At 40.5% G+C, this 12,603-nt stretch overlaps 1 protein-coding gene across 7 annotated transcripts in view; it reads left to right on the plus strand.

The window, feature by feature from the left end:
- Positions 1-12,603, plus strand: part of ATP11B (ATPase phospholipid transporting 11B (putative)) — a 110,257-nt gene that overhangs the window by 77,951 nt on the left and 19,703 nt on the right. For 6 of the 7 annotated variants that reach the window (XM_059687125.1, XM_059687127.1, XM_059687126.1 and 3 more), the window contains 6 exons: positions 1,718-1,777; positions 3,320-3,447; positions 6,255-6,393; positions 9,409-9,474; positions 9,986-10,089; positions 12,370-12,535. In XM_059687125.1, coding sequence (XP_059543108.1) covers positions 1,718-1,777; positions 3,320-3,447; positions 6,255-6,393; positions 9,409-9,474; positions 9,986-10,089; positions 12,370-12,535 — 663 coding nt within the window. The remainder of the gene's footprint in view (positions 1-1,717; positions 1,778-3,319; positions 3,448-6,254; positions 6,394-9,408; positions 9,475-9,985; positions 10,090-12,369; positions 12,536-12,603) is intronic. The other variant, XM_059687128.1, reaches the window with a different exon arrangement.

Below are 12,603 nucleotides of genomic sequence, written 5' to 3' on the forward strand. Positions count from 1 at the left end.
TCTTATCTCCATTCCAGGGAGAAAAGATTATGTAGTTTAAGCATGATTGTTCGTAGTTAAAGGGATTAATTACCCGCCTGGCACTTAGTTGAGGGGTTTTATTCCCTCCCTAACTTCAGGGGAAAATCCCTACCTGGGGATTCAACCTTTCTCGGAGAGGTGACCTTGGTTAAAACACAGCGCCAAGAAGGTGAGCAAACATATTAAGAACCGTATGCCATATATGCCAGGTCCCTTGAAACAGCAAGGATGGACCGGCTCCCGGCAAAAAAGGAGAGGTTGGGAGTTTCAGTCACCTGCCAGCCTGAAAACGGCCCTCAGCCCCTCATCCAGGCTGGCCAGGCACCCCAGTGGGGACCCCCACCCTGAAGGGGATGTGACCAGCTGCAAACAGCCATCATCCCCTCATCCAGGCTGGCCAGGCACCCAAGCAGGACCCCCACCCTGATCCGGGACACCCTTCAGGGCAAACCAGCCAGCCCCCACCTGTGCACCAGGCCTCTATCCTATATAGTAAAAGGGTAATATGCAAACTGACCCTAACAGCAGAAGGACTGGGAATGACTAGTCACTATGACACACACTGACCACCAGGGGGCAGACGCTCAATGCAGGAGCTGCCCTCTGGTGGTCAGGGCGCTCTCACATGGGAGGAGCTCTGCTCTGCTCAGCCACAAGCCAGACTGATGGCTGCCAGTACAGCGGTGGTGGTGGGAGCCTCTCCTGCCTCCTCAGCAGCGCTAAGGATGTACAACTGCAGTTTAGGCCTGCTCCCTGCTGGCAAGTGGACATCCCCCGAGGGCTGCCGGGCTGCCAGAGGGATGTCTGATTGCCATCTTAGGCTCAATCCCCCGGGGAGCGGGCCTAAGCCAGCAGGTGGTCATCCCCTGAGGGGGTCCCAGACTGTGAGAGGGCACAGGCCGGGCTGAGGAACCCCTCCCCCCCCCTCCCGAGTGCACAAATTTTTGTGCACCGGACCTCTAGTATGTATATATAAAAGCCTAAGCGACTGTTCAACTGTCTGACTGGTAGCTATGATGCGCACTGACCACCAGGGGGCAGACACTCAACACAGAAGCTGCGGTGACTTGGCAGCTGCGTTTCTTGGGTAATGCACCCGGAACCAGAGAAGAGGGAGCCCGATTCCAGGGTGTGTCACCCGTGAACCATCTTTTGCAATGCGGGACCACTCAGGGGATGTTGGAGAGCCGGTTTTGGCCTGATACCCGCAAGCCAGGCCAAGGGACCCCACCGGTGCACGAATCCTAGCTGTGGTAGTTTTTCTTTCTAACTTATAGTTTTGCTGTGACATAAGTATATTGAAATCAGAAGATGTTTGACAGTTCCATTTATTCTGTTTTAAATATTTTAAAGCTACTATACCCCAAAGTTGAAGTAAAACTTACTTGTTGTACTGTATGTGAAAAGTATCGAATAATAATTGGAAGGTATAAATTCAGAATTATGGTATTGCTTGGCAGTGATACAAGTTCAGAGCATTTTATTCTGACATTTGCAGTGCTGTGTGAAATACTTTCAGACATTTTTTAATAAATGGGAATTCTGTTTTTCCATTTTATATGGACAAGTTCTTATAGGTAGATCTTCTGTTCTCCGTATCAATGGAGACTGTGTTTCTAGACTCATTAGTCATTTAAAAAAAAATTTCTTTTTGACCTAAATATTTTAATTATGTCCATTTAATCTTGTTTTTCAGAATGTGTGCTTTATCACACCCCAATTTTTATATCAGTTCTACTGTTTGTTTTCTCAACAAGTAAGTAAATAGAAGCTTTTGTTTTTATACTTTCAGAATAAATTATGTGTATTCAGTGTTTGATAAATCCTTGGTGGGAATTTTTCGTAGTCCTACTGATAATTAGATAAAACTTTTCTAATTAGTGTATTTAATCAGTATAACATTCATAACATTTATTCTGATTTTTAGTTTTATAATGTGTTAATACCAAAGTATATTTTAATTCTGGATACTTTTTAAAAATGGGTATTAACACTTAACAGTTTGAGATAATTTTGTAACATTTTTCAACTTATGTGTATGTAATATTTCTGTAAAATCTATATCAAGCCGGGACAGAAAATTGTTGGGGTTATTACCTCTTCTTTTTTTTTTTTTTTTTTTTTACTCATAAATTTTTTTAGATTTGGAAGGAACCTTACTTGCCTAGTGGTAGAGTTCAGGGATGACATACAGGTTTAATCTCAGAAGCTTATTAAATAATTGGCAGGACCACCAGGAGCACAATATTGAAAGGGGTTCTCAAGCCATAGGCTCAGAAGGAAACCCCTTTTCTTGATTAGCAGTAGCTATACACATGTCACATATTTCCCATCCCTGATCTACTCTGTCTTACTTTATGAAAAAGGAAATTAAAATACACAGAGACTCAGTAACTTGCCCAAGCTCTCATAGCTAAGTTAGTAACTATACCATACTTGGACCTACTGTTTCTGACTAATTGAGCACCCTCTTCACATACCGCACTATACATCTCTAATAGATCAAGACATTTGTTTAAGTTTATTGAAATAACAAGAGCTTAATTATTTTAGGTTTTTCATGATTTTTTTCTATCCTTACTGTTTTCTCCTCTGTTTACAATCCATAACTTCAAATTCTAAATATCTCCTTAGGCATTGATTGCCAATAATGTTTGCTTACTTGACTGAAGTAAAGAATGCTATAAGAGCATATGACAAGGAGAACTAACCTATTTTGATTAAGTTTCAGGGAGTTTACAGTATAATTTAAGATAAAATATTAATAACAATAAAAACAATATGTGAAGCATAGACAAAGTGCTAAGCAAATTAGCACTACCAGTAGTGCATAGGACTGTTTAGAAGAGAAAGCTATCATAAATGTGTAAAGTTTCATGGATCATGCCTTAAAGGAAGTGTAGGACTTAGATGCAAAGACAAAACCATGAAAGCAAAACTAAATGTGTAACATATCAAAGGAATAGTAAGAAACCTAGAAGCATATAGGAGAATTGTGTAAAATTATATCACAGTGACCAAATTGTGGAGAATCTTGAAATATAGATACAAATCACTGTATTTCCAGAATTATTTGACATAATAAAATATTCCAGTTTCTACAAGAAATATAAATCTATGAACATTATATGTGAATGCTTAAGTCAGAAACAAATTGGGATTATTCAAAAGGATTTTTGTATAAATTGGAAAAAATTACATAATTTTTATTTATTTTGATATGCTTCTGTTTTTATATGCATAAGTATAATAAATAATACATTAGAATTTCAAAATTCCTATCAATTTCTCTTTCTAGACATTGTATGACAGCGTGTACCTGACTTTATACAATATTTGTTTTACTTCCCTACCTATTCTGATATATAGTCTACTGGAACAGCATATAAACCCTCATGTATTACAGAACAAGCCCGCCCTCTATCGGTAAGTATTTTCCAGTATTAAGTGTCCATAACATTTCTGATTGCAAGTTACCAGTTTTTAAAAGTACTTTAAAAATAAGCAAATATTTGGTGATTAATACTTTACTAAGGAAAGTACTTTAGTTGTTGTATGGTTTATAATTGTTGAACACAATAATTTTACCAATGTTTTTAGGCATGAACACTTTTATCTTAGTAGTGCATCAGGCAGCAGTTGTATAATTTGCATTTACTGTTGTAAGCCAGTAATATTTTATTTCATGTGCACAAATGAAGTTATTCAGTAATTGGTTGTCTCTAGAGTTTCTAAAATACTGATTTTTATATTCAGGCATTGCCAAATTTATGAGTAGTAATCAATGTAAAATGTAGGGTTAGGGACATTAATTCTTGTCCCATATCCTCTGCCTAAGTCCTGGTTCCACAGAACCAAGTAATCACAGAGATGTGGAACTTTCCTCAGAACCAGTTTGATTTCCACATTAATCTGACCTCCACTCTTATAGAGGCATTCAGTTATCCAGAAATGGCAAAAACTTAACCTTGATTTCCCAGGATATCTAGGACTGGGCTTGACCCAAGATTGGCAAAGACTGGTTTTCTCTGATAGCTATTGATGGACATGAAATCTATTGGGAGCCTCAGTGCTGAACCTAACTCAAATGACTCCACTAAAAAGAACAATCATGGCAGAGTGACTGAATGTTTACAACAGAATATAATACAGATAAATCAACTTTTTACAATTAAACTAAAATATTAGCCTATATCATATTTCTTTATCAAATGAGAACATGAATTTGAAAGTATTATCTATATGTATAAAAGCCTAAGTGACCGTTTGACTGTCCGACCAATAGCTATGACGTGCACTGACCACCCAGGGGCAGACGCTCAACATAGGAGCTGCTGAGCTGCGGTGACTTGCCAGCTGTGGTTCTCGGGTGATGCACCCAGAGCCAGAGAGGAGGGAGCCCGATTCCAGGGTTTGTCACCCAAGAACCACCCCCTCGCAATCCGGGACCCCTCAAGGGATGTCGGAAAGCCGGTTTTGGCCAATTCTCCCAGGCCGGCATGAGGGACCCCACTGGTGCACAACCCCAGTCCTCTAGTGTGACCTATAAGTTGTTACACAGTTATATATTACTAGAGGCCCGGTGCACAAAAATTTGTGCACTCAGGGGCGAGGGGGGGTCCCTCAGCCCGGCCTGTGCCCTCTCGCAGTCTGGGACCCCTTGGGAGATAACGACCTGCTGGCTTGGGCCTGCTCCCAGGTGGCAGAGGGCAGGCCCAATCCCTAGGTGCAGCCCCTGGTCAGGATCAGAGCAGGGCCGATTGGGGAGTTGGGGCACCGCCCCCTGTCATGCACAGAGCAGGGCGATCAGGAGGTTGTGATGCCACCCTCAGTCACGCTCAGGGTAGGGCCGATTGGGGGGTTGGGGCACCGTCCCCTGTCACGCACAGAGCAGGGCCAATCAGGGGGTTGGGGCGCCGCCCTCTGTCACCCACAGAACAGGGCTGATCAGGGGGTTGGGGCACTGCCCCCTGTCACTCACAGAGCAGGGCCCATCAGGGGGGTTGGAGCTCCGTACCCTGTCATGCACAGAGCAGGGCCAATCAGGGGGTTGGGGCGCTGCCCCCTGTCACGCACAGAGCAGGGCCCATCAGGGGGTTGGGGCGCCACCCTCTATCACCCACAGAGCAGGGCCGATCAGGGGATTGGGGCGCTGCCACTGTCACACTCAGGGCAGGGCCGATGGGGAGGTTATGGCTCTACCCCGTCACACACAGAGCAGGGCCCATGGTGGGGAGAGGGGGGTTAGGGCGCCGCACCATGTCACACACAGAGCAGGGCCGATCAGGGGGTTGGGGCGCCGCACCTTGTCCCACACAGAGCCGCAGGGTGATCAGGGGGTTGGGGAGTTCCCCCCATCAGGCACAGAGCAGGGCTGATCAGGGGGTTGGGGCGCCTTCCCCTGTCAGGAACAGAGCAGGGTGGATAGGGAAGTTGTGGCCCCGCCCCCTGTCACACACAGAGCCGCAGAGCGATCGGGGGTTTGGGCGCTGCCCCCTGTCACACTGATCCTGGTGCTGGGAGGCCTCGCAGCTCCGCTGATCCTGGTGCTGGGAGGCATATTACCCTTTTACTATATAGGGTAGAGGCCTGGTGCACGGGTGGGTGCTGGCTGGTTTGCCCTGAAGGGTGTCCTGGATCAGGGTGGGGGTCCCCACTGGGGTGCCTGGCCAGTCTGGGTGAGGGGCTGAGGGCTGTTTTCAGGCTGGGGGTGACTGAAGCTCCCAACCGCTCCTTTTTTCTTTTTTTTCTTTTTTTATTCTGGGCCAGCTTTAGCTTTGAGGCTTGGCTCCAGCTCTTAGGCCTCCGCTGCTGAAAGTAGGTTTCTGGCCTTTGCTTACAATGTTGCAATCCTGCTGGCTGAAGCCCGGTGACTAAAGCAGGTTTCTGGGGTTTTGTTTAGCTTCTATATTTGTTACATAGTTGCTTAGAGTTGCAGCTCAGAGGCCGGCAAGGCAGGCGGGGAACGTTGGAGTCCTCCGTCACTGAAGCAAGCAAGCCTCATGTTAGTTTCAAGCTGCCTGGCTGCTGGCCGCCATCTTGGCTGGCAGTTAATTTGCATATTGCCCTGATTAGCCAATGGGAAGGGTAGCGGTCATACGCCAATTACCATGTTTCTCTTTTATTAGATAGGATTACAAGTAGTGGTTTGATTGTAATGACTGTTGATTAGATAAATAATAAATATGAATCCTAATATGTTCCTTTTTCTCCTATTTTTAAAAAAAATGTAGAGACATTAGTAAAAACCGTCAACTAAGCATGACAAATTTTCTTTACTGGACCATCCTGGGTTTCAGTCATGCCTTCATTTTCTTTTTTGGATCCTATTTTCTAATGGGGAAAGATATATCTCTGCTTGGAAATGGCCAGGTAAAATTTATAGTTTTTAAAAATTGTTAATGATTTTATTTAATTTGGTTTTTGATAACGGGGGGAGGTCAATGGGGGGGGAAAGGAGACATATGTATTACTATTTGTAATACCTTAAACAATAAAATAAAATAAAAATGAAATTCAATTTAAATTATGAAATTGCAGATATTAAATTAAAATGCAATTATAAAAAGGTTTTAACGTTTTTTACTTGATAAAATTTTATGCAAATCAAAAATAAAACAAAAAGGCAATACAATGTAATCTTAATATGAAGCTCAAGGTACCAGGCAGTTTTGCTATTCAAAAATACAAGGGGTTATATTCATGCCCCTGCATGCTGCTGTTCACTCCAGAATTGTGTTTTTAGTAATAGCTACTGTTTACTTAGTGCTTACTTTGTGCTAAGCTCTTTACATACCCCATATCCATAAATCCTCACAATAATTCTGTTGGAGAGATACTATGACCCACCCTTTTTAGATGAGAAATGGGGATTTAGGGTTTAGTTTTTTTGCTTTTAATTGCATGCATTATTTTTTTGGTATGCTTAGGAAGCCCTACAGAGTTTTCTGCCCTTCCTGCTGTTCACACAGCAGTCCACATGATCTTTTAGAAATGAGAATATGATCATCTATCTAATCTGCTCAGAATCATCTAGTGTTTTATTATAAGCCACACTGATTTTCTTGTCACTTGAACAGACCAATTTGTTCCTGCCTTAGGACCTCTGCACTTCCTGTTTCTCTTCTGGGATGCTTTTCTCTCACATGGTTTGCAGAAACATCACTGGCTCAAAAAAGCCTTTCTAGCCCACTCCCGTAAAATGCTGTCTCTTTCACCTTTCATCACTTACTGGCCCCTTACTGTACATTTACATTTCTTCATAGCACTAGTCTGTCCCTCAAGGTAGATATTTTTAGTTTGTTTATCTGTCTCCTCCACTATGTGTAAACTCCATGAGGTCAGCAATTTTGTCTTGTCATTGCTTTATTCCCAAGGCCTAGAATGGTACTTGGCACATAATAGATAATTTCTATTTGCTGAGTATACAAATGAATTATGAATGAGCCTTTTTAACTTGGCTTTATTAATAATTAGGTAACAAATTCAGTTAGAAGAAGTTATCCAAAAAATAAGCAAATAGTGATAGAAAGTGTTTTGAGCATCTGTGTCTTCTGAGCAGGGGTAGAGCTAAGGTTAGTAGAGTTTAAACTTTACACATTTTGGCAGGCCTTCTTTAAGGGGAAAAGAACATACAAGTACAAGCTTAAGTATACTTGAAAATAACTGACTGATACAAATAGGTCCCACTTAACCCAAGCCAGTATAATAAGCCCAACTAACTTCTCTTTAGCCAGATCCCCAAAATGCCTTCTGCCACTCACTTCATTACCAACTCAAGGGGAAGTCAGAATGGAAAGGTGCACTAGTCTTAGCTGATTAATTGCAGTTGAAATACATTACTTTGCCCTGACCAGTTTGGCTCCGTGGATTGAGCGTCGGCCTGCGGATACAAAGGTCCCAGGTTCGATTCTGGTCAAGGGCATGTACCTTGGTTGCGGGCACATCCCCAGTGGGGCGTGTGCAGGAGACAGCTGATTGATGTTTCTTTCTCATCAATGTTTCTAACTCTCTATCCCTCTCCCTTTCTCTCTGTAAAAAATCAATAAAATATATTAAAAAATATATATTAAAAAAAAGGAAATACATTACTTTTACTAATTTCATAAAAAACAAAAAAGCAACAGCAACATGTGAATGTGTTTTTATAGCTCCCCCGGGCCTTGAATGCAAGAAGCAGCCCTAAATAAGCTCTGCTTCTAAGAAAGATTCCATGTAACTGGCCCCTGTAAAACCAGATACTGTACTGAGGGATGAGACAGGAGCAGTTATTACACATCCAGGCACAGGTTCTCTGGCTGCATTTGGTATCTGTCCACATGGCCCTGAAAGAGGAGACTGGCACTCCTCCAAGAGCTGAGCAGAGTGAGACCCACTGTTTTTCAGTATTTCCAGGTAATTTCTAGAGATGATAAAAACAGAAAAAGGAGGGATTCATTATGCCTTTTCATTCTTTTAACCGATAAACTCCCCTAATACCCTTAAATAAAAGAATACTAATTGATATTTTATTGTTGATAACTATTACTTATAGATTGCTGTTTATCAGGCATCCTATCCTTTTTGCAGACCCTAATTATAAAAACCTATAAGATTTCCCCCCATTTTACAAATGAAAAAAGTGAGATACAGAGATGTTAAGTAATTTGTCAAGTAAATACTAATTGTTAGAAATCTGATAACAAAACAGAGCCTTTTAAATAATTTTTAAACCATAGTAAAGACTATGACTACTTTATGAACTAAGTTAACATAAACTTCTAGTTATGCTCTTATTTGTGGAACTTAAATCCTGACATTCTTTGGGGATTCTGCATTTTTAATAAGTTATGTAAGTTTTTACTATAAAAAAAGCCCAGGGGAATACTTTCTGACTTACATTATCACCATTTTCACAAGGAATCCTTGAGGAGTAATTCTATTAGCCATTATCTTTCAGGTATTGGTTTTGTGTGTAATGTTTTTTTTTCTTCTCTGCCTATGCTATCTCCAGAATAACAGTGGCAAGTTATCTGGTGTAACTTCTGGTTGGAATGGTTATAAAAAATAATTGTGATCAAACAATGTTTTATCATTTGTACTGTGTGACAGGAATGAAGCAGTCACTGTATCGTTCTAAATAAAAACAGTCTGTGCTACATAATTCCAAACCCATCTTGGACTTTCATTCTGATAATGTTATGCAATGGATAATAATAATAAACATAGTAATGCTTATGGTGTTTCTTCTCATACTTCTTTGACTTTACTAATCTAGTCATAGATTTCAAATGTAACTGGCTTAAATAATTCAAATGCTTTTAGTAAAGAATGCAGTTACTTTCTGCTTTACTACCAACTTAGTATCATGGTGACACAGTGCAATAATGGTTTATTCTTTCTGTTTAGATGTTTGGTAACTGGACATTTGGCTCCTTGGTCTTCACAGTAATGCTTATTACAGTCACAGTAAAGGTATGGCACAGAAATTAGACAGATGAACACACTTTGTATATGTATAATTCATAGTTAAATTTCTTTAGCCATAGTTGCATATTTTTCCTTTTTCCTTTAGTCATGAATAATTTTACTGATTGCTATTTAATAATTCATTTTTGTCAAAAATCTTTTTTTAAGTTCATTATTTTGAAAACCCTCTGCTGATTATTATGGTCAATAAAGGTTAACCCCACAGTACTTACTCATCTCTGAAATTTTGCTTCTCTGTATATAATGCATGACAACACAAGTTGTTTCAGGCAGTGGAGTTGAAAATATTCATGAAATTTCAATGCTTTTTTCTCACAGAAGAAAAATATTATAAACTTTAATTGTTCAGTTTCATACTAGGATCCTTGCATTAATATTTATCTTCTAAGAAACTTTGTCATAGGAACCTTACTTATAATTAATATATTTCATTCATGATTTTTATCTTGGAGGTTAAAGACTTGTATTAAGGATTTAAACATTTTTTTCCTTTTAGATGGCTTTGGAAACTCATTTTTGGACCTGGATCAACCATTTTGTTACTTGGGGATCCATTATATTCTATTTTGTATTTTCTTTGTTTTATGGAGGGATTCTCTGGTGAGTGATTATATTGTATTTTAATTACATTGATTCAACTCTAATAAATACAGGGTGGGCAAAAGTAGGTTTACAGTTATTAGTATGGAAAATAATCCTATATAATAAAGAGCTAATATGCTAATTAAACCGAACAGCAGACCGTCCGGACGACCTTCCGGATGAAGCCAGGGCTGCGAGGGCCGGCTGAGGCTGTGAGGGGCTGTGAGGGCCGAGCCCCTTGCACAGATTTTGTGCATTGGGCCTCTAGAAGAATAAACTTTAGTGTACTCACAACTGTAAACCTTTTTTTGCCCCACCGCTGTGTTGTGATAGATTTTATTTTGAACAAATAATCTTGAGGTCCTACAAATTTACATCTTTCAGTTGATCTTACTGATATAGAGTAAAAAAGAAACTAACAATTACTGAATATTATATTCTAGGTGTTTTACCTAAGATATTGCATTGATTCATCACTATAATCTTATACTCTCCATATTTTCTATATGGAAACTGAGCCCCAAGATTCCAAAGGTTAAAAAAGAACAAAGCTAGTATTTAAACCCCAATTGTTTTATTCCACAATTAATGCCCTTAACACTAACCATATTTTCTCTAAATTATTTACTAATGTACATACTATAAAGTCACATTGAGCCATTAAGTTTTCATGAATGACAGCTTTTCTATTAAAACTAAATAGTATGCTTCATCTTCATTGGTAAATTACCAATCATATTTTCAGCTACTATGATAGATTAAAAATTAATGCCTCTTCTAAGAGTCTTTTGTAAGTGATGAACAACTAAAGTCTCTCATTTGGAGAATTTATAATACATTTGCCTGCTGTGCCTTTGATCCCTGTATTGGGCAAAAAATTATAGAAGATAAGCAAAAAAAAACTTAGATTAGCTAAATAATTATCTTCCACTTAGGACCATAGAAGGATACTCTTATGAATAACACTTTGTTTATAATGTTTGTTTTTAATGTTCTTTATTTTTGTCATTTCTTTCTCTGTTTCCCCATTTTTAAATATATTTGTAGAGAAGAACCTCTAAGTAGAACTTTTCAACCTAAGATTTGGATAGTCGATCTTTTAATTGCTTAGTAGAGAATATTTTATTGCATACTTTTTCTTGTGTTTATTGGTCTCTTAAGTCTGTATTACTAAGTAATTCTTTTGATATCCTACTAAGATAAGAGTTATCTAGTCAACTACTTGCCACTTTCCTAATAAAAACTATAGTTGTCATTGAAAGTAATTAAATTGAATTTTATTTTTAATAATTAAAGTCTGTCTTAATTTGTTAGTTACTAGAGGCCCAGTGCACAAAATTTGTGCATGGCGGGGGTCCCTCAGCCCGGCCTGCACCCTCTCCAATCCGGGACCCCTTCGGGGATATCCGATCCCTGTGGGATCAGGCCTAAACCAGCAGTTGGACATAGTATTTTCCATACTATTATATAGGATTATTTTCCATACTAACTGCCTGCCTGCCTGATCACCCCTAACTGCTCCCCTGCTGGCCTGATTGCCCCTAATTGTTCCCCTGCTGGCCTGATCACCCCTAACTTCTCCCCTGCTGGCCTGATCACCGCTAACTGCTCCTTTGCCGGCCTGATCACCCCAACTGCTCCCCTGCCGGCCTGATCACCCCTAACTGCTCCCCTGCTAGCCTGATCACCTCTAACTGCTCCCCTGCCAGCCTGATCGCCCCTCACTGTTCCCCTGCTGGCTTGATTGCCCCTAATTGCTCCCCTGCCGGCCTGATTGCCCCTAACTGCTCCCTTGTCTGCCTGATCGCCCCTAACTGCTCCTGTGCCTGCTGGTTTGATCGCCCCTAACTGCCTCTGCCTGCCTGTCTGATCGCCGCTAACCGCCTCTGCCTGCCGGCCTGATCACCCCTAACTGCTCCCCTGCTGGCCTGATTGCCCCTAACTGCTCCTCTGCCGGCCTGATCGCCCCTAATTGCTCCCCTGCTTCTGATTGCCCCTAACTGCTCCCCTGCCTGCATGATCGCCCCTAAACACCTCTGCCTTGGCCCCCACCACCGTAGCTTTGTCGGGAAGACATCCGGTCTATCTGGTCTAATTAGCATATTACCCTTTTGTTGGTATAGATTTAGTTAATTACTGGTTCTAAATTTTGAACATTATCCCAAACTTGTATTCCAAATTAAATTGTAAACCTGCAAATATAGTGGGTTTGTAAACGCACATGTAAAACCACATGACTTTATTTAAGAAACCCTTATCAGTTTCTACTTTTATTAATCCCACTTCCTTTCTTTGCAGGCCATTTTCAGACTCCCAGAATATGTACTTTGTATTTTTTCAGCTCCTATCAAGTGGTTCTGTTTGGTTTGCTATAATTCTCATGGTGGTTATATGTCTGTTTCTTGATATTGTGAAGAAAGTATTTGACAGACATTTCCATCCTACAAATACTGAAAAGGCACAGGTAACCATTTTTATATACAAAATCTTTTATTTAAGGGTCGTTAACAATGAATAGCTATCATTATAATT

Source organism: Myotis daubentonii, chromosome 3 (genome assembly GCF_963259705.1).
Source record: "Myotis daubentonii chromosome 3, mMyoDau2.1, whole genome shotgun sequence".
In the NCBI taxonomy this organism is placed as follows: Eukaryota; Metazoa; Chordata; class Mammalia; order Chiroptera; family Vespertilionidae; genus Myotis; species Myotis daubentonii.